At 56.8% G+C, this 22,007-nt stretch overlaps 4 protein-coding genes across 4 annotated transcripts; all 4 read left to right on the top strand.

The window, feature by feature from the left end:
* Positions 1-2,400: 2,400 nt before the first annotated feature.
* Positions 2,401-5,241, top strand: JKF63_06342 (uncharacterized protein; the record flags this gene model as incomplete). Its single annotated transcript, XM_067902292.1, has 1 exon — positions 2,401-5,241. The coding sequence occupies one exon, from the start codon at positions 2,401-2,403 to the stop codon at positions 5,239-5,241; it is 2,841 nt and encodes a 946-aa protein (XP_067758789.1).
* A 3,599-nt stretch (positions 5,242-8,840) lies between these two features.
* JKF63_06341 (uncharacterized protein) lies at positions 8,841-11,900 on the top strand (the record flags this gene model as incomplete). The annotated part of the gene is made up of 1 exon (XM_067902291.1): positions 8,841-11,900. One exon carries the CDS (start codon positions 8,841-8,843, stop codon positions 11,898-11,900), a length of 3,060 nt encoding a protein of 1,019 aa, XP_067758788.1.
* Positions 11,901-14,838: 2,938 nt separating this feature from the next.
* JKF63_06340 (uncharacterized protein) lies at positions 14,839-17,175 on the top strand (the record flags this gene model as incomplete). Its single annotated transcript, XM_067902290.1, has 1 exon — positions 14,839-17,175. One exon carries the CDS (start codon positions 14,839-14,841, stop codon positions 17,173-17,175), a length of 2,337 nt encoding a protein of 778 aa, XP_067758787.1.
* Positions 17,176-18,062: 887 nt separating this feature from the next.
* On the top strand, positions 18,063-18,539 carry JKF63_06339 (uncharacterized protein; the record flags this gene model as incomplete). Its single annotated transcript, XM_067902289.1, has 1 exon — positions 18,063-18,539. One exon carries the CDS (start codon positions 18,063-18,065, stop codon positions 18,537-18,539), a length of 477 nt encoding a protein of 158 aa, XP_067758786.1.
* Positions 18,540-22,007: the final 3,468 nt, after the last annotated feature.

Genomic DNA, 22,007 nt, shown 5'->3' with positions numbered 1-22,007 from the left:
TATGCAATGTATAATATTTATTTTTGTGTATTCGTTTGCGTTTTCGTTATATTTATATTTTTTGTATCTCTTCATGGATGTGTATACATATATATATATGTGTATATATATATATGTTTGAGTATATAAAGTGCGTGTGTCAGTGTGTGTGTCATTCATATAAGCTGTCTTCTTTTTCCCTCTTGTTGTGAGGGGTCTAATTCCTGGATAGTTGAGCCGCTACGGCGGCGGCGATTGAAAAGGCAGGCGATCTAAGCGGGTGACAGTGGCGGTGACGGCAATTGAGAGAGAGAGAGCAACGCACGGTGTATACTCTCCAGGCGACATTATAGTGAAACAACAGACACACCCGCAATAACAGAAGAGGAAACACTTCGCCCTCTAAAAAAAAAATAATCATCAAAAAGAGGGGGAGCAAAAAAAAAAAATAACGTCCGTGCAGTCCACAGAAGTGTGGCAGGGAGGGGGGGAGGGGGGGAGAACAAACGAATAAACGAATAGACCAACACAGGCCCCCTCCCCCTCTTCCCCCTCCCGAGCCGGTTAGACGTGTGCGTCACCCCCTCTTTCCTTTAATATTTTTCCCATCGGTTGTGTTTTTGCCATTTTTATCCCGATGACCTGGAGCCGCCTCTCCCGCGTGTGGGGAGGGGGGGGGAGCGATCTGTGGTGTGCGCATGGATGGTGGTGCGGTGCGGTCCGCTACCCGCTCTGTGTGTGTGTGTGGGGGGGTGGGAGGAGAAAAGAAAGCACACACCCTTCCCCTCTATCCACCTCTCAGGGATGAACCACCTCTGCTGGTGACACGATCGAGCGCCTGCGATGTGGGGGTAGCGGGTGCGATGTACCGCTACGGACGTCGGCAGTGTGGCCCCGGGCCGGTGGTGCTGCGTGCGGGCGACCTGTAGCACTGAACACGTTTGCACGATCCATGTGCTGGGCGGCGCGCCAGCGTGACTCGATGGGTGAGCCACCCCCGACCCTCGCTGCCTAGTGGTGGAGGGGGGGAGGGAGAGAGTGAAGTGGCGGGGAGGGGGGGGACGTAGAACTGGGCGCCGTGGCCGCGGTGTTGGGGTGTGTGGCTGAGCCGGCCATGACTGTACCGCTGCCTCGCACCACGCGCTGGACCAGTAAACGGGCCGCGCGTGGTGGTGGGGGTCTGTGTGTACGGAGCTGATGTGCATGACACAGCGAACATCGTCGGTTGAAAGCGGCTGATTGTGTGTGTGTGTGCGCGCGCGTATTTTCACTTTTTATTTGCGATGGTCTCGTGGCATCTGAGAATGCAGTGACAGGCCAGCCTGTGTGGTGATATGTGCTGTGCTTGCGTCGGCTGCCCGTATGTAATGCTTCTTGACCACGAGTGATTCTTTTTTTTTTACGTGGTGGCTTAATTCTTTATTTTGAGTTTTGTGCGGGTGTGCGTGTGTTGTTGAGGAGGCCGTACTTTCTATCACTCTCGTGTGCTGCTCGTCCTTTTTTCCTCTCTTCCCACGTGTGTAAGTGTCTCACCATCCCACCCTTCCGCACTTCTATTTATATCACTGTGCATTGCGGTGAAGGAGGTGCCCCCTTGGCCAGCGAGTGCTCGCGACTGTCTCTGGAGGAGTTCTTCACTGCATGTTTTTTTTTTTGGTGTTTCTTTTCACTCCCCCATACCGGCAGGTGAGTTCAACTTTGTCCCCGCAGAGTACACGGATATGCATACACGCACCTATATATAAATATATATTTATATATGTATATGTATATATATGTGTATGTATATGTATATATGATGTGTGTGTACATGTGTGTACATGCGCTCTTTGTTGTATCTCCGCACGCTTCTCAACTCGGGGCGTAAAGGTGTGAGAATATCGACAGGGGTGGGGTGGGGGAGACTTGAGAATTTTGCTTCTTTGATCCTTTTTTTTTGGAAGCTCCTTTCAGCGCAGGCAAAAACGTTTTTTTTTTTCATACTTGTGAAGAGTGATGCAAACACTGGCCTCGCCCCTGTCCAAGAGGAACTGGCGGGGTGTCCGAGGGGGGGGGGGAGGGGGGACGCCTGTCCCGTGTTTCTCTGGCTGAATGGGGAACGCGGATGAACCGGTGGTACGGCGCTCTGGTATGTGTGCTCTTTTTGGAAAACAGGGCAGTCGCTCTTTCTGCCGGTCGAGGGCATCTCGGGAAAACGTTTTCGCTGCTCTCGTACCTCTCCTCCACCCCATACACATACACTCACACTCTCTGTTTCTCCCGTTCCCTCTTCTTTCCATCTTCCCAGTGATTTCTTCTTACTGGCGAAGGAGAGGAAGCGTGCACTCATACGCACACGCACACACACACACACACACACACACACAAATAAAGGCAAAGAGGGCCTTCGTGCTTCTGGCCAGGGCAGTAGCCAAAGGCGATATGTCAACGCTTTCCTATGAGCAGCAGTACCAGCAGATCCTGGTGGACCTCTCTGAGGTACAACGGGAGGATATATATGTAAGTGCTCTGCGTGTCCCTGAAGATGCCAAAGCACGACAAGCGTACTATGCACAGTACTGGCTCTCCCTTTACGTACGCTACGTGCGGCTAGCGCGACAGCTAGCTGTTATCCATGACATGGAGCTACAGCCACAGCGCCGTTGCGATGTACGCACGCTTTTGGGTAGCTGTATGGGACGCATGCTCGAGGCAAGGCAGAACATTGTCGAGCACTGCGGTGACTATGTGATGCTGGATGACACCCTGGAGGAGATGAAGCTGTCCCCAGCGGACATAGAGCCACCGCTGCCGACGTTTCTCCTCGAGGACCGCCAGGAGACCCTCCGACACGAGCGGGCGTACGTCATTTCTCTCCAAGAGCATTACAAGAAAACGGAGCCTGAGGCGGCTCCGGTGGCGCTCGCGGCAGCCGCACATGACGAAAAACTTTTTACTCGGGACCCCAGCAAAGCACTGCCGCCGTTTCCCACTTCTGCAGAGAAGGCCGCGTCGGTGGCAGAAGACAAGTCAGGGCCCATGCCTATCGAGGAGGCTGTACGCGTTTTGCAGCTTGCCGAGCGCGGCCGCCAAGCTCGGCAACGGGCAAAGATTCAATTGCAACTCTTCCGCCAGCAGCAGTACACAGCCATACACGGCGATGAGCTGCGGTCGATTGCGGGCAAAGATATGGCAGCCACCATCATCCAGAAGGTGGCTCTCGGCTATCTTCAACAGAAGCGTGCGAAGTTGCGGTACCAGCAGGAGCAGGAGCTGCTGGGGATGACTAGTACGGCGGCCATCCGCAGTGATATGGCGAAGATCGCCGCTGGCATCCGGCGCGACGAACGCAAGGCACGGCAGCGAGTGAACCAGGCGGAGCTGATGCAGAAGACGCTAGAGATGGAACGCCAGCTGAAGACTCGGGAGGGTCCCAAGACGCTTGAGGTGATGCTTGATGAAGTGCTGATGCACATGGCTTATGCACGTCTTGACGGGAAGGCCAAGGACGGTGTTATGGAGATTCCGACCGTGATGGATGGAGGCACATTGACCCTACTTGGTCGGAGAACTCGCAGGGCACCTTCGGCTAGCCCATCTGGTGGGGCTGATGCAAGTGCTGGTCCTAAGTCAAGCCTCCCCGCAACGCGGGGCAGCGGCCGCTCACTACTCGCAGCGTCCAACGGCGACGCAGCGGCAGCCACTGGTGGGCAGACCGGCCGCCGTCAGTCCCCGCGTCGTGCAGGCGATGACGATGCCGCTGCGGCCCCCTCGCCAGTCGTGCCTCCTAGCTGCTTCCTCGACCACTTTGCTGCTGTAACAGAGCGACACAACACGCTGTGGAAGGAGAATTTCCAGCGCACTCGCGTGGAGGATGGCGATCTGGATCAGCCCTTTGACGAGGCTTTGTTGAGACAAGAGCTGATGGATGGTCCCCGCGGTGTCATGCAGGAGCTACGCCGGTGCGTGGACCAGCTCGTGATGATGGAAGTCAATAACATTAAGGAGCGCCTCGAGGCAGAGAAAAGGGCTGGCAAGAAGCGGACGGGCGCCCGAAAGGCGAGGAAGGCGAAGGCTCCAAAAAAACCGAAGCTGCGCGACCCAACCAAAGGCGAGGACTTGGAGGCCTACCTCAACACGACCATCCGTGAGAACAAACTCCAGCTGCCGCCGGAGGAGGTTCGGCTTTCCTCCTTCATCGGCCCCGCTAACGTCTCGGCAGGGCCTCTGGATCGACTGCTGCGCACCCAGACAGTCGATAAGGATATTGAGAAAAAGTGGATGCGGGTGCTGCGTGGGTGGAACGACAGCGTAGAGCAGGCGATTGGGATGCCCAAAGACAAGATGGAGGCTCTCTTTAGAGCGTTTCTGCAGCAGTCCTCGTGGCTGAGGAACCCGTCTGCCGCCGAGGTGCGCGCTGCCGCCACCGACTACGCGGTGCTGCCGCTGGGGTCGCAGGTGGTGCACGACTTGGCTCCTCATCCAACAGGGCTGTTTCTCTACGGCGCGCCCGGCTCTGGCAAGACTCTCCTCGCCTATGCCATCGCCAACGAGAGCGGCTCTCGCTTCTTCAATCTTTCCCCTGCCAACTTCATGACAGTCAAGGGCATGGTGAGGATGGTGCAGGTCGTCTTCTACACAGCGCGCATGATGGCGCCGTCCGTGATCTACATGGACCACATTGAAAAGATTTTTCCCGGGAAGGGCCTCAAGGGGGCAAAGAGGAGAAAAGACCCCGAAATACGGCGCGGAAAGAAGCTCAAAAAAGAGCTGCTCAAGGGCCTTGCAAGTTTGCAGCCAACGGATCGTGTTTTGATGGTGGCTACATCCACGGAGCCGTGGTGTGTCGACAAAAACGCCCTCTGCAAATTCTGCCAGCGAGCGGTGCACCTCGCCCCACCCGATTACGCCACCCGTGAGGCGCTGCTCCAAAGCTTCATCAAGAATCAACTAGAGATGGCGGATGTCCCCACCATCACTCCCTCAGCAGAGGCCTCCCTCGCGAAGAGCGTTCAACAGATCTCCCTTCTCACGGAGGGCTTCTCTGCGGGTCAACTCCGCGACTGCGTCACACAGACGCTCCCCGCTTTTCGGCTGACGCGAGTGCTTCATTATCCGATCTCAGTCGACGAGTTCATACCTGCGCTGGCCGTCACGACCGGACTGAGCGCCGCCGAAGTGCAGCGCTTCAACGACTTCCAAGCGTCTCTGCCGGTGGGGATGCGGCGCGCCAATGCCGCTGAAGATTTTCAGCCAACCGAAGAGGAGTTGAGGCGCCGCTGATCCGCGACCAAGCCAAGAAAAGAAGAAAACAAACTCTTTTTCTAGTGGGTTTCTCGGGCTTGGTCTGGTGCGTGCGTGCGTGCCGCCTGCCTCTATGAAGTCGTTCTCCAGCCGAGAGTGTAGGTCTCATGTACATTAGATAAAATGTGAGTGTTATGTACGCCCTTTGCTTTCCTATCCTCCCTGTCGTTGTCTTCTTGAGCACCCACGTGGATGTGGTGGCCGGTTATTGGGGGGGGGAGGGGGGGGGCGGGCGGCGTCGGCGGTACATTGGAAGTCTGACCAACTGATGTGTCCCTCCTCTATATTGTCATGAAAAACGAACAAAGAAATTGAGGGGAATTGCCTGTCATCCCCTTCGTGTGCTCCTCATCGCATTTGTCATCTAACGGCCCCCCCCTTTTCAACAATCGCCCTCCCCTCGATAGCAAGAGACTTCACACATTTGCTAGAAAAGGGGGTTGCCTGCGTACTGGGGGAAGAGGGGGGGGGGAGGGGCTTGAGGATGCGTGGACGATGTCAAAGGTGACGTGGTGTGCATGCGTTGACGATGTAAAACTGCCGCCTACGGGCCATGCGTGTCTCTTCCGCGTTCTTGTGAGTGGGGTGAACACAGGACTAGGGGTGCTTGACACGCGCCTCTTCCTGCTTTGCCTTTGGAGCAAGGGGGGAAGGGGGAACACACAACTGGCGTTGCTAACGTCGCATCTTCGTAGTGCAGCCAGGTGAGCGCTTTTCCAATATCGATTTTCTTGGTGCCCACCTGCTGCCAACACCATCGTCGCAGACACAGTCTACTTTCGAGTCATCTACAAATCCTACGCCCCTTTCTACTCTCCTCGTCGTTCACCTACTCACCCCACATACACGTGGGTCGGTGCGTGTGTGTGTGTGTGTGTCTGTATGTCTGCAACATCGCCAAGCCTCGCGTATGAATTTTTTCCCCTGACTCTTCTCAAGGCTTGCCCTTGGGCTCCAGCGACTGGGTATGAGGGGATGGGGAAATGTCCTTGAGCCTGTGTACTCTGCCGGCTGCCCGACTCTCGGCCTCAGTCACTCAAGGCGCGGCACACCGCTTCAAGCTATCATTCTGCTGGATCACCTCGCCACTGAGAGAATAGTAACCTCAACGATGTGCGTGCTTACCTGGGGTTGGGCTTAGCAGCAAAGGATTGGTGCCGAAGCTGACCCCCGGCTACTTCAGCGAGGCCGTGAAGACTAGCACTATAGCGTCCTTTGACAGTGCCACCGCCCACACCCCGGCAGCGACGGCTGCGGTTTCACCACACGCTCTCAATAACTAGTGCAATAATATTCCTTCAGATCGAGGAGGTAAAGGGGGGGGGCCGTGTATGCGTACCAGCGAGAGCCAGAATCATGTCGTGGTGCGACAGGCACTTGAGTTACTCTAAGGTGCACATGGGTTAGCTGCAGCCCGGATTCGAAAGCTACAACACGCGCCTTCCTCCCCCCCCCCCCTCGTCTCTCTCTCTCTCTCGTGTGTGTGAGTGTGTGTGTCACTCAGCACGACGCTTTCTCCTCCGTAAATATTTTTGGTTTCCTTCCGGCTATTCTTTTTGCACTTTTTAAATATTTTTCCCATCGGCTGTGTTTTTGCCATTTTTATCCCGATGACCTGGAGCCGCCTCTCCCGCCTGTGGGGAGAGGGGGGGGGGGGGGCGATCTTTGGTGTGCGCATGGATGGTGGTGCGGTGCGGTCCGCTACCCGCTCTGTGTGTGTGTGGGGGGGGGTGGGAGGAGAAAAGAAAGCACACACCCTTCCCCTCTATCCGCCTCTCAAGGACGAACCACCTCTGCTGGTGACACGATCGAGCGCCTGCGATGTGGGGGTAGCGGGTGCGATGTACCGCTACGGACGTCGGCCGTGTGGCCCCGGGCTGGTGGTGGTGGGGGTCTGTGTGTACGGAGCTGATGTGCATGACACAGCGAACATCGTCGGTTGAAAAAAAAAACGAAAAACGGTGTCGAGGATGGTGTCGATTCTCGGTGTCCATGTACACTTTTCGGATCTCTCTTGCGTCCCCCTCCCCCCCCACTCCCCCCACTCCCCCCCTGTTCTCTCCCATCCACTCATGCACCCAAGGTGATGTTTCAACTGCTCTTTTTTTTCCGCTTTTTTTTTATAGTGATGTGCACTCACCTATGTGTTGAGTACATCGTTATTATACATATATGTATATATGTGTGTGTGTATAGATGTATAGGTGTGTGTATATGTTGGACATGTCTGGATGGACTGGCCTTTTATCGCTCTTTACTTCATCTGTTACGGTTGCTGCTCGAAACACAAGTTTCGCATCTTCTTGTGTAGTTGTGAGAAAGTCACTCGTTACAAGTGTAGCAGGGTGGGGCCGGGTACGTGGAGTGCTGTTGCTTACGGACACAATTATGTGTGATAGCCTTATCAGAGTGTGCGCACTCCATGCGTCCCCCAGCCTCCTCTCCCACATGGTTCTCTTGTGTTTCGTTGCTGTTTGTTTGGGTTGCTCTCAATACGCGCGGAGGAGGTCATGGGATGATCTCTCTGCTCGCATTGGCATGCGCTTTAGATTTCCATGTATAATTGTGTGTGTGCGTGTGTGTATGGGTTTATCGACTCTCTTCCTCACGCGACTCTCTCTTCTCACCTCGTGTGCAGTGCTAAGGCCTCCGCCGCCGCACCTACCTTTTCCCTTTGTGTACCCTGGCTTATACAAGTCCGAGCACCACCACCTCTCTCCCCCCACAGCCTCTTCATTGCTAAAAGGGGTTGAGCTCGGCCAGATCGACCCGCGGCTCTAACACCGAGGAGAGGGAGGAAGGAGTTCACCGCCATGAGGATCCATACCACGTCTTGTGCACACTCCCTCCCCCATGACCAGCACCACCCACTGCAGCAGGGTGTAGTAGTGTGTGGTGGTGCCCCCCCCCCCCTCGAGCTGCTCTTTAAACAAAGTATTGCACACCGACATACCCCCACCCACTGGTTCTCACCTCTCTCTCCCTCCATGGATACGGTGCGCGCACTCCCGTGGACCCCAAACTCGTTACTCTCCCCCCCTTCTGCGCTTCACCATGTTTCTACACCAGCCCTCTGTTGTTCTCTTATTCCCTTCACCTGAGGACTACTTGGACAGCCCCCCCCCCCCTGCCCCACCCCACCCCCGGCCCTCCCCGTAGTCTTGACTCAGAGAGAGGGGAAGAAGGGGGAGGACCGATCGCTGTTTATCGTTAACAGCTCTTTCCTCTGCTCTTTGCTGTCTTTCGGGAGGGGGGGGGGTGTATCGTGTGTTCAACGTATCCGTTACCCCACCGCCCAACTCACAGTCACTAGAAGGGTGGTGCTCGCCTTCGCGCTCTTTCAGCACAGACACCACGACGCAGGTCGCGTTATAAAGGCCAAGTCGTCACTGTCAAGTCTACTTGCGCCGGTGCTTGTGAGCTGCGAGAAGTGCGGGTGGGTGATCAGAAACAAATCGAAGAGAACAGGGAAATTCTAGTGTGACAACCGCAGCAGTGTGTGCCAAGAAGTGTCTGTGTATGTGTCAGACACTCCCCTCCCCCGACTCTCACTGCGCGAAGCTCACTGCGGGTGCTACATGCCCAAGAAACCCACACCACCCAAACAGCGCGGCCGGTGCTTCTCTGGCAAGCCGCAGGACACGCTGGAGTCAAGAGAGCTAGCAGCTAGCGCGGGCGGTAAGAGAAGCGCACAGCCGGCACCAACACTCTCGGTGCCTGGCATCAGCACTGGCAGCAGCAGCGGTGGAGGTGATGATGGCGCACCCGTCTCCAGACTTTGTTCTTCAGCGCTGTCAAGCCCTGATGCAACACGAGAAACTCGCTCAAATCGGTCGTCGAGTCGTGGCACAGGCCCTAAAGATGGCAAACTTAAAAATCTGCGCGCCACCAGGGTGGCGGAAGGACCGGCGCCCTCTTCCACGAGAACACCAGCGTGGCTCGGTAGCAGAGCAGCGACGCTTTCTCAATCAGATGCGCCAACGTCGTCACCGAAGGAAGTGCACGAGGATATCAGCGCGCGGCCACTGAGGCCACAGCCGTTATTAGAACACCCCTGCTCGTCCCCCCTACGCTCCGGCACACTGGCGGAATCGTCGCTGGCGAGGCTGCGGGCACTGGCGGGGCTGGAGCCCTTGCGTATGCCCTCGGGTGACACGGAAACCCTATCGCGACAGCTACACCGTAACGAAGAGTCACCCCTTCGTTGTCTGAGCGACCTCAGCGCTGACCTCGGTGGCAGCTGCCCGTCCTCGGCATCATCATCGTGCGTGTCGTCGCCCTACACTTCTGATCTTGCCCAACGCCTGTCCTTTCTGAACGGCACGTCCGCGCAGGCCACGCTGGCTGTACTCCGGACTGACCGACTAAAGCGCTCGCGCAAGGGTACCCGGGTGAACTCGTCATCCTCCACTCCATCACATTTGCAAAACGAAGAGGAAGAGAGCGTTGGGCGGCAGCGCAAAGACTCGCCCGGGGTGTCGACTGCCAAGGGTGCGGTGGCTTCCACAGATTGCAGACTTTTCCCTACACCGTCCTCGGGTCTTGTCACCTCGAATGCTTCAACAGTGCTCTATCGTAACGAGGAGGAGATTGGCAGCGGTGATTGCACTGCCACAAAGCCCGGCCCCCCGGAGCCGACCGCCTCGCTCCTGGACCGCCTACGCGCCGCCAGCCCACGCTCATCTTTGGCTCCTGAGAGCGATAGAAATAAGTCCCCGTACATGATACTGAGAAACGGTGTGGTGGGTGCCGCGCACGCTATCGGTGAAGCATGGGCACCTCCTGAGACTTCTGTAGGACCGCGCTGGGTGCCGATTGCGAAGCATTCGGAGCCCGATCCCTCCGTGGGGCCGTTTCCTTCGACTCAGCCCTCCGACATCGGGGAGCGGCTCGCGCAGCTGCGTCAAAGAGCCTCAACGCCTGTCACATCGTTGTCTCACTTTAAAGACACGGGGTCTACTGTGGCGTCGTCATCAGAGTCGGCGCTGGCGCTGCCCGCACCGAGGTCTTCTTTCATGAACTTTTCACGTCTTCGTGAGCTTGCAAACCTCCAGCAATCACCGCATCGACTGCTGCCGGCGCCGCGCTCAGCTGCAACACTGAGAAGGGGCGAGAAAGGCGGAAGGGACTCGTCAGCGAAAACAGCGCTGGAGGCCGCAGTGAAATTCACACAGAACGATCGTATGCTGATCAAGGAAACCGTCGCATCAACGTCGCCTGTCGCGATTGACAACGGCAAGCGTGACTTGGACCCGGTCGAATTAAAAAAGCAGCACGCGGGCAAGCCTATGTCAGAGGCCCTCGCGCCCGCGTATGACAGTAGCGTGAACCAGAATAACAACAGCGCAGCCACCAAGGTGAGCGGGCGCGGGGGACCGCCGCAGAAAAGTGTTGTTGCCCAAAATGCAAAGAAAGAAAGCGCGGATGTGGCGCTCAAGAGTCGATTGGCGAAGGGCGCCCGCGGCAACACCCGCTGCGCGAGCACTGTCACGTCGTTGATGCCACCAAGTGGTACAGCCGGTGCGACTCCGGGCGAAAGCGGCAAAAAGTCCGCAAGCAGGCCCCTGCAGGCGAAGCAGCTGATGAACAAGTTGCGTAGCCTGGCAGCCCCGGTACCGATCGGTGAGTCAGCAACCAAGAGGAACCCAGATGCCGTAGCACCCCTGGCGACCCCGGTATCTGATCCCGCCCCACCGTACCCGTCGTCGTTACCGCCTTCCTGGTCGACCTCCTCGCCGTTTGCTGCGATGGCCTCGCCGTCGCTTCATGCGGCGCGGGCCCAGTGCTCGACCGTAGTGCTGAAGGAACGTGGCAGCCTTGACGGGGGCCACCTGGGCGAGCTCCCCCCTTCTTGTTCAGTGTCATCACCCCCGTGCTACCCGTACCCGTTTATAGTGACCCCCAGCGCTACAGCAGCGAGCAATACGACTCCGGCAACCACATCGGCAGTCACCGCCAGCACAGCCTCCACCAGCGCCGGCGCATCCTCTCAGTTGAACAAGCGTACTGGACGCAACTTGAGCCGAACAAGCAGCGACAGTAACATCGAAATAAAGTATGTCGTTTTTGACACCTCCTCGCTGCTCGACTCCGAGCCGGGCGTCATGAACTTGATATTGGAGAAGTGGTACATTGGCATTCCCTTCACAGTACTCGATGAGCTGGACCGCATGCACAAGGATCGTGGCGGCGGTGGGGGTGGGGGTGGTGGGGGTGGTGGTAGTTGCAAAAGTGATCACGCTGCGACCACAACAGGTGCCCTCGGTGTGGGCGCCACGCAAGACCGTGAGTGGCGACGGCAGAGAGCTCATGAGTTGCGAAATTGGATTGCGGCTTGCTTGAGTGATGAAGCGAGGAGCCGCCTGCTGCTGCTGCAGAAGCGGGCGGAGGTAGTTAAGGAGTACGACAAGCATGCCAACACCAACGATGACCGCATCCTCGGGTACGCCGTTTACCTAAGCCAGCGTCATGGCGCGAAGGTGCTCTTCGTCACTGAAGACAAGTTTCTTCGCATCAAGGCTAGCTCCGAGCTGGGGAAAGCGTACACGTACAGTGAGATCCGCAAGTTGATGGGCATGCCTCCACTCCCGACAGTGTCTGCGGCGGCGCCGCAAACAAAGAAGAACAACAACAGGTAGTCGTTCCTTACATCATAGGACGAAGAGGAAGTCATAGCGGAGACTGTGGAATAGGTCCAGGCGCGGAGAGGTGGACGGGTAGAGAGGATACCCCTGGTATGTGCACGGCTGATGCCGCGACACTGGATAGTGGCAAGAGGGGAGAGAGGGGGGGGGTACACACGAGCAGAAGAGAGTGGGGACGCACCGGTGTGCGATACTGGCCCCTCTCTGAGTTTGTCGTTTTTGTCCACCTCTCTCCCCCCCCCCTCCACCACCACCACGCACACACGCTGGTCGTGTGTGCGTGGTTGCTCTAGGGAGTCATGTTTGCCTTGTGCAGGAGTAGTGCTGCTGCTGCAGTTGTTGTGCGTGCGAGGTGCGTCCAGGTATTTTTTTTTTTTTTACAGAGCCCCCCCCCTTACACACAGATCGACACACCCCGCACCCGCTTTTTTTTTTTCCTTCCATGCCTGCCTCCCTCTCGTATGGTCCTGTGAATTTGACGAATGCCCTGCTTTTGCACGTACACCCTCTCCCTCTCAGAAGTGGCGTGGTGGGGTGCACTTGCTGGTTTGCGGTGGCAGCCTCTGAGATGTTTTTCCATCTCCCTCTTTCTCTTCCCACTGTCCGCGCCCCCTTCCCCTCCCCCCCTTCCCCCCTCCCCCAAAGGCGCGCCCGTGTGTGTGTGTGTGGGGGGGGGTGGGAGTAGGAGGGAGGGGGCGGTGCAAAAAAGTACGAGTGTGCATGAATGTCCATCTGTGTGTGTGAGGTCTTCTTCTTTTCCTCTGGGAATGTGTGTGTGCGTGTGTTGAGGACGCTTTGACAGCTCCCCTCCCCCCTTGTCGAAGGTGTGCGCCAAACTCAAGTAATGGTGAGGGTGATGATATTCTCCTGGGTGCCAAAGTTTCATGGCGATGTGTCACCTGCCGCAGCGTGCACAGGCAAACCGTTCAGACACTATCTCCCCTCCCCCGCTCCCCGCTCCGCACGATGTTGGCAGGAACGCAAGATGGAGCCAACTAGTTTTCCCCAATGACCGTGTGACGCCCTCCTGGAGCAGGTCCGAGGGTCTAGAAAGTGCGGGGCACCGTGTGCAAGTGTAGGCTGTTATAGCGTATCACATGCGACTAAAACATGCAGAAGATGTCAGGAGGGAGAGATCCCACTCGAGTATGCTGTGAAGAGATTCACATAAATTAAAGCCCAAGCCTGCATGTGTGTGACACCCACATACACACACACACACACACACACGCCACACACACACACGGCATCCCCCTGCACGTGGCCGTGTGTGTGTGGCGTGGGTGTGTGAGGTTTACATGCTGAAAAGGGTGACAAGAACACTTCCAGTGATACAACCGAGCGCAGCAGACTTCAAGCTAGAGAGCCTCCACACCTTCTTACAGAGTGCAGGGGTTTACGGCAAGTCGGTGTGTGTTGGGGAGGAGAGAGACGGGAGAGCGCTGGCTGAGTGTTGTGTCTGAGAGTGCCCCGGACCTGAGTGTGAGCAGCTTTTTTCTTGGTCGCTCTTGGGTACAGTCGCTATGCACCTCGACCACTCCATCGCTCCCCCCCCCCTCCCCTCCCCCTGGTAGCTTCTAGTGCCGATTGCAGAGCAAATGCTCGATGGAGAGGTGAAGGGAGGGCTTCCACCCAGGCGTCGTTGAGATGTAGCCGTGGGTGAGCTCTGCCTGGTACACGTCTGCCTCAGTATATTATACACATGTATATATGTATATTAGTCATCTGTTAGACTCGGGCACATCAAAGTTGCCACATTGATGGGGGATGGGGTTGGCACGCGCCGCAGAGAACATAATGAGCGCTCGTTTTTTCAGACATCGAACGGATGGCAGTGCTCCCCACCTCCCGGCAATTCGATTCTCATTTGCCTTTGTTCTGCAGGTGCGTCTCGATACAGCACGGTGATTATGCACATCGCGATGGTGATTTGGTGCGACTGTGAGGAAGGAGAAAAACGGAGGGGGCGGAGGACAGAAGAAGACACTGGGGTTATGCCGTGAGGGAGGTTATGCGTCTTATTTCTGAGGGACAAAGGAGGGAGGGAGGGAGGGAGAGGAGAGGGGGGGGGGGCGAGGAATGCACAACGTTCATCTTATATTGTTTTCAAATGATGGTGCTTTTTAAAAAATGTTTATATATATAAATATATATATATATATATATATATGTATTTATATATTGTGTGTGTGGGGGGAGGGAGGGGAGGGGGGGGGTCATGTGGGATTTTTTCTTTTTTTTCTTTTGAAGGTGTTTATGTTGCATACACACACACACACACACACACACACACACACATCAAAATGAAAGGACGACGAGAAGTAACAGGAATGTTTTTCGTTTTCGGATAGTTGTCTCGTGTTTGTGTCCCACCTCCCTCCTCCACCTAACCACCACCGCCAGCAAAATAAGCAGCGAAAACTCCAACAAGAGCGATGCATCCGGCAAGGTGTGGTACACGTACACCCCGGTGGAATCGAACGTTGACCAAGTGTAGTGAGTGGGAGGAGGAGGAGGAGGGGTGGGGGGGGGATGCTGCGAAAGAGAGGCTCAAGGCACGACGTAAATCGAAGCGAGGCCGGCCTTCGTGTCCCCCACCCTCCACCCCAACCCCCCATCGTTGCCGAGACTTTAATCTCCCTTCTTGCATGCCGTGCCTGTAGTCGACCCTCCTCAGAATCTTTGTAACTCATCTCTGCTGCTCCTCTCAACCTCGCCATCTGCCTAACCTACACGCTTCCCATTTTGAACATCAGGACAATCCCGTTGACCTCGCCACCACCTCTGGCCCCCCCCCCCCTCACAGGCGCACATCTACGGCGAGCGGTGTAGTCTCGTGCTCACTTTGCTCGGGTTCAATCCAGCGGTTTAGGGGTTTGCGTCTCGTCTCGTCTTTTCACCGCCCCCCCCCCCCTCCACCCCACCCTCCGCCATGCGTGTGCCGTCCCTTCCCATCGTCATTGACGAGTTTCCTGCTTTGCTCGACCGCCATGTCTGGAGCCGAAGCGGTAACATCGACGGGGACCGCTCCGCCAGCGGCGAACTTGAAGTATTTTTTCTTACCCACTTTCACACGGATCACATGAAGGGGCTCAGCTCTACCTGGTCAGCTGGCATCATCATCACTGGCACGCTCACTCGACAGCTCCTGTTGAGCAAGTTCGAAGGACTTCGCGGGCGAGTGCTGGGGCTGCCCTTCTGGTGTCGCACTCCACTTCTCTCCGCCGGTGGCACTGCGCATAGCGCAGGAGAGAGCTTCAGCACCACCGCGGACTCTGTCGTGTACGTTACTCTGCTTCCCGCGTTTCACATCCCGGGTAGTGCAATGATTTATCTCGAGACACCGTCCAATGTCACCTACCTGCACACCGGCGACTTCAAGTACACAGAGGCATTGGCCCACATGTCACCGCTGCGCACCTTCTTTCAATCACACCGTGTCGACCACCTCTACCTGGACGACACTTGGCTTCACTTGGGCCATGTGGAGCTTACGTCGTGGCCAACGTGCACTCACCGCCCAGCTATAGACCACCGCGGCGCCGGTGGCACGGACAATGGCATCCGCGTGCTGAGCAAGTTGCTGGACACCGATCAGTTGGAGGAGGCGATTGAAGCAATTGGACGTCGAATGGACTACCAGCGGCAACTGCATACACATTGGCTGCAACAGCAGCAGCAGCAGCGCGACAACAGCACCGCCATGGGGCTGAGCAGCGATCGACTGCCGTTTGTCGTCCGTGTCTATCTGCACAACCAGTTTGGAAAGGAGATGCTTGTCCAGCAGCTGGCGATGCGACTGCGCACAAGGGCGCTCATCGACGACACCCGTTACGCTCGTCTACTGACGGTGGTAGAAGCACTGGAGGAGGAACGCGATGATTTGGAAACTTTTAAGGGGGCAAGTCTCGCCCCACTTGACGGCACCGTGCCACCGCTGTCGGCGGAAGAGCTGTCGTGGCGAGCGTCTGGTGGAGAGGCCGCTTACTACCCGTACAACCTCAATTATTTTGTTTCCTTCGCCCAGGCACAACACGACCTGCAAGCTCAGCTGCAACAGGGGAAAGAGCAGCACCAGAGGCTGGCTAGTTTGAGCCACGGCAGCGCTGCGCTGTTACCTCATCCACCACAGCCGACCGCAGGTTGCGCAGTGAAACGCCTGTGTGAGCCACCTCTCATAGAGGTGGTCAGCAGCCGTGCGTCGATTGCGCCAACCGTTTTGCAGAGGGCCTCGGCGGAGCGTGGCGGGACACCGTACTATGGTGTCGTCATCTCGGGCTGGGCCCGACTGCAGTCACAGACGCGCGGCCCGGCAGCGAGCGGCCAAGTCTGGCATGTCCCTACGACGCTGCACAGCACGCCACAGGAAATCGTCGACTTCGTCTCGCTTATTCGCCCACTGTCGGCGACGCCTCTGCACTACCGCCCCAGTCGTGGGGACGTTGTAATGCAGCGCCTCGGGCCGTACCTGCGCATGCCCTTTGTAAACCAACATGACACCGGCTATGACTCAACCACAGTGTCGACAGCGGGTAGCGGTGCAGTGCGGTGGATGCCGTGCCTTCCGGCTCACCTGCTTTCCTCGCAGCTGGAGAGCAGCAGCTACAGTCAAGTCTATTTTGGTGCATCGCCTCTGTCGGTAATGTTAGGCACACGCGATCCCGCTGCCGTCTGTGGTGACGGCCTCGAATCTCTTGAAGAGAAACCGTGGCGGGGATTTCGAATTGGCCCTGCAAGACTGGCTCCTCTCACGTCCCACGGGGTGGTGGTGGCGGCTTCGCGGCCAGGCGGAGAAGCACCGGTGAGCCGTGATTCGCTTACCGCTGCCATCACCACATCGTACTTCTTCACTCCTCCTCCTCCTCCCACGTCGACCACCTCATTGTCTGACAAGGGGGTGCCGAGGGTGTGCGACACGCCAAGGCATCCAACAGACATCCCCGTCACGTCAAGCGCACACGTTGATGTACTGCGTGTCCCGCAGTTGCTGCCGCCGTGGCGAATGCGTCATCTCACACAGTCGTATCTCCACAGGCAACAGTCTGGCCGCAAGCGTGGAAGAGATGTTGGCGAAGTGGATGGGTTGACTAGCGTGACCCACCGTGCCGAGCGCTGTGCTGCCACTGCAATGAAGGCGGGCTCATACGAAGAAGGTGTAGAGGCGGTGGGTGACAAAGATCGTGACTGCGCCGTCGTGCCGCTCAACGGCAGCGCCACCCCCGCCCGCCTTGGTTCTCTCTCCGATATCGTCGAGCTTCTGCTAGCGTGAGCAATACGAACTGGTGGTGGGTTGATTTTGGACTGTGTGTGAGCGTGTTTGTTGGCTTCGGAGTAAGTGGGGAGTGGTGCTCACCCTTTTATAAGTCATCTCATGGTTCACCCCCCCCGCCGCCCCCCGCCCCCGCCCTGCGCAATCCCCGTCATGACGTCCACCATCACCACCACCGTCACCAGTGCAACGTTATAGCAGCACAGGATGCCAGGGTCGTATTCTCCTGCTTCCTCTTTCCCTCGGGTGTTTATTTTTTTTTTTGAATACTGCGCATAGATGCACCACATGTGAGTCCGTACATGCACCCACCATTACACATGGTCGAAACCCGAAAACACAAGGCATTGGAATGACGAGGCGCATTCGCATACACGTGACCGTCCCTGCACCACACGGATTCCTCTGACCCTCCCTCCCTCCCTCCCCTTCCTCCTCCTACTCCTCCTCCTCCAACGGCTGAGTTCATGAAGATAGATATTTTGATCTGTCAATGTGCTCGCCCCGGCGTCATGTACAAACCGGCAGCTTTTCTTCTCTACTCGGTAGCCCCCCTTTTTTTACACACGGTGCACCCCCCCCCCTGCAATCTGCCTCATCTCCTCTTGACACTTTTTACTGCTGATGGTCGAGCTGCGTTTTTGACACGCATTTCGGCCGGAGGTCATCTAAACCCGCGTCGCCCCCTCCCTCCCCTGTTTGATGGGATAACACGCCTACACCTTACCCTGCTCCCCCCCCCTCCCTTCCCTCTTCCCTCCCCATTTACACTCACACACATACACACTTTGCTGTTCGTCCACGATTTTCAAGCAAACCGAACTGGATTTCTCGCAAGTACACACCACACGTTCAAAGCACTAGCAGCCCTCCCCACGAAAAAAAAGATGTCCAAGATGGACGACAACAATAATGAGCTGATGGAGATTGAGGAGGTGGCCGTCTCTGACGGTGGCGCCGCCCGCTTTGCCGCCGTCGACGTGAAGAGCGGCGAGGAGCGCTTCAACGTCATTTGGCAAGAAACCGGAAAGCTGATGCGATTTGATGAGGGTGAGAACCAGTGGAAGGAGCGTGGACAGGGAACTGCCAAGGTGCTTCAGCGAAAAGATAACACATCCAAATACATGTTTGTCTTCCGTCGCGAGGGCATTGGCAAGCTGGCAGCCCAGCACTACCTCATGAAGGGCATGAAGGTGACAAAGCATGCGCAGGGGGAGAAGGTGATTGTGTGGTCCGCCTTCAAGGACTTCACCGACGACGAGGAGGGATTCCCTGAGAACTTCGTGATGCGTCTGGCGTCTAAGGAGGCAGCGGACAAGGCTCTGGCAGAGATGATGGCGGCGATTCAGAAGTCGAGTGTCTGAGAAACGAGCTGTGGCAGATGGTGGGGGGTGGGCGATCTCTAGCGGCGATATGCACACCCACACACGCACACGCGTGCGCGCCTCCGCGACAAATAATCCGCAGAGGGGAGACCAACGGCTTGAATAGGTGGAACATTTCTAGCTCGCGTGCAGGCACGCATTCCGCAAACAGGGTGAAGAGTGGAGAGAGGAAGAAAGCAGAGAGGTCTTACGGCCTCGTCGTTGGTGTCCATGGCACCGTCTCATTGGAGTTCTTCGTTGTGCGTCTGTGTATTTGTGGAGAGGGGAGAACGGGTATGGAAGGTGTGTGTGTGTGGGGGGGGGGGCGGGCTTTGGCGGAAGCCGCTTGTACGCACACACATTTGTGTTGCGCGCCCCACCTTCGGTGACCCTGCCAATCTTGGAGTGGCGTGTTGTGCGGCAACTGGAAAAGCAAGTCAGAGAGGGAGCCCCCTCCCTCTCCCTCTCCCTCTCCCCCGCCTTCCCTCATTCCACACCCTACCGGTGAGGCTCTTTCGGTGATGTTTACTGACATCTCTTTGAGTGCGAATGGCTGCCCCCGTGCGTTTATCAGCTTGTGGGAGCAACGCGACAGTAACCTCCTACCCTTCACCCCTCCCCTCATCCGGCCAATGCGTGTAAGTATCTCTCTCTCTCTCTCTTGTTCTGCCTTGCTGTGTTGTGTTATGTGTTTGGCGTCGCTCCCTTCTCTCTCTCTTTTTTGTATTTGTGCCAAAGCTAACAGCGAGCAAACTAATACGCGGGAGGGAGGGAGGGAGGGGAGCAACACCAAAAAAAGAAGAAATCGGCCACAGATGAGGCCATCAGCGCATGGAACGATCACCTCATGTACGCACACACATGCACACACACACACACACACACACACACACACACACAGAAGCAACGAGGAAACCTAAAATATGATGGAGATACAACGTAAAAAAAAAATATGGAGAGCGGCGGCGGTGGCGGGGTTGATCGTGAGTAGACTACAGATATATGCGCCCGCGTGCGTAGTATTCGCTTTCCTTTTCTCCGTTGGAAAAGGAGAGAAGGGGGAGTCATCTTGGCGCCGGAGAATACGTGCGTAAAAGATGGACGTGTCGCCTGTTGCCCAGCAATGTGATCTCTGATTGGTGATGGTGGTGTGTGTGTGTGTGTGTGTTTGTGTTTGTCCCTTTATACCCGTGCCCTCCCTCTTCGTGTACTCGACGCTTCTTTCGCTCCTCCCTCACTTCCATCAAACATATATACACACACACACACACACACACATGTACTCGCTTTTCACCTGTGCGTGTCGCTGTCCGCCGCTGCGCCTTCTATTCAGTCATTGTATCACCCCACCAATCCAGTCCTATGTATAGCGACCAGGTCACATACCCTTCCTCTCCTCCTCCTCTTTCATTCTGTGTGTTGTTCCAGTGCGACACGCTCCTTCCTGCTGCTACGTCCAGCGGTCCCCACCCTGGTCCTCTCGCTTGACCAGCTTGTTCTCTCTGATTTGTGTGTGTGTGTGTGTGGTGGGGGGTGGGTAGGTGGGTAGGGGTGCGCATCCCACCTCGCATTGTTTCTTGTTCGACCACTTCATAGGAAAAAATAATAGTTTATATATATTTATATATCCCCGCGACATTCTATTGTTGTCTTTTTTTCTTGCTTCACGTGTGTATCGCTGTACACTCGTCTTTCTTTGCGCTCCTTGCCTTTCTCTGCACGCACCGAGGAATATCCGGAGGTGCTCTGTTCAACTCACTGGGAGGTTGTGTGTGTGTGCGTGTGTGTGTGTGAGCTGTAATCCAGGATGGATCAGCTTAGCTCCCTCTATGTCCGCATGGCGAGCGGGGTGCATAGCCAAATGCACAACCCAAGTTCTGTCATGAGTTTTGTGGACCAAATGCAGAGTCGTATGGAGAAGAGCTCAGCGCCGCGAAAAAATTATCTCATAGACCCTTCCACTCCACACAGCGACACCGTCATAGCCGAGTCATCGGCGCTCAAACCCAGCGTGGGGTGGGTTACACTGCAGGTCACCGAGGGCATTCGCCGAGGCTTCCACGAGTGGGGCATCAAGATCGAGCACCACGGTGAGAGCAACGACGGCAGCGGGCTTATGTTGGGCATTGTACCAAAAAGTTTCACCAAGTACGACACTTTTATTTCTCAGGGAGGCGGCTGGTGCCTTAGCAGGGCTGGCAAGTTTTATGGTCACTGGCGGCGCACCGATACCGGCGGCGGCGTGCTGACTTTCGGCACCGGCGACCGCATCGTCCTTACCCTCGACTACGAAGCCGCTGTGATGACAGTGCGCGTCGGTGAGAAGACAGTCGTCGGAGAGCTTAGCGGGCTGACAATGGAGGTGTTTCCGGCCATATCGCTCCACTATCGACACCAGCACGTCCGCTTCGACTACCACACCGTCCGAGAGACCGCTTCGCAGCAGCTATCGTGGCTCCAGCGCCGGGCCTTCCCGTTCGCACCAGCCTTCTTACCCCTCAGCTTCGCGGAGGTGCAGCGGCTGCCTCTGAACTCGTATTTGTTTAGCAGCCTCTTCCAACATCATACATCGCTGGAGTGGAGCAGCGCGATGGCGGCGGAGGCGGCAGCGACGGCGGAACCCGTGGGCAGCGGTGACGCCGGTCACTTCCCCATCTCGGCGCCTGATGCCACCGATAAGAAGGACAACGAGTCAGCAACTCCCTCGGTCTCTTCCGCTGCGCTCGCTGCTGCGCGGCAGGCGGAACAAAGAGCGATGCGCTTGTATACCTCCTCCGAAGCCTCCACAGCGAGGCTCACGGTACTGTCGCGTGCCTTTGCGGCGCTTCGACGGTACGTTGCTGTAGTGCCCGTGAAAAGCCGCTTCCTTGCACCCCATGTGACCGCAGAGTATCTCAGGCAGCGCCTGCACTCGGCAGCGCGCGAGCCCAGTCTTAGCAGCAGCGGCGGCGGCAGCGGCGCGGCCTTCACGGTTTCTGGAGGCTTGTCGAGCAGTAGCACCAGCACCTTTCGCTTTGTTGAGAGTGCCGGCTACGACGCAACGCTAAACTGTGGTGCCGTCATTGTTGTGCACTTGTTCATCCATGCCGTGTCGAGTGGACACGACGTGGCCATCCCGCTCGTTTATAGTTTTCGCGACTACCTGTTGTCGTTGCCGATTTTCTCCTTGGTGGAGCACGACGGATGTGCCGCAGGCAACGGCTGGAGCAGCGGCAGTGGCAATGTACGTAGCGCCCCTTTCGCTGGCAGTCTCAGCAGCGGTGGCGGAGGTGCGCGCTCGGCGCTAGCGCCAGACACAGTGCAGCTCGCTGTAGACCACATCATGAGGCTGGTGGAGCCAACCCTCAAAGTAGTGGAGTGTGCAGCTGTAAAATCAACGCAAAATTCGAACGTCAGCAACTCAAGTGCAGTCGCCAGCAAGCGCAACGATCGTGGCGGAGACGGCCAGGCGGCAGTTTCGCCGCTGAC

This window comes from Porcisia hertigi, chromosome 13, assembly GCF_017918235.1.
Source record: "Porcisia hertigi strain C119 chromosome 13, whole genome shotgun sequence".
NCBI lineage: Eukaryota > Euglenozoa > Kinetoplastea > Trypanosomatida > Trypanosomatidae > Porcisia > Porcisia hertigi.
This window is presented reverse-complemented; position numbering and strand designations above follow the sequence as displayed.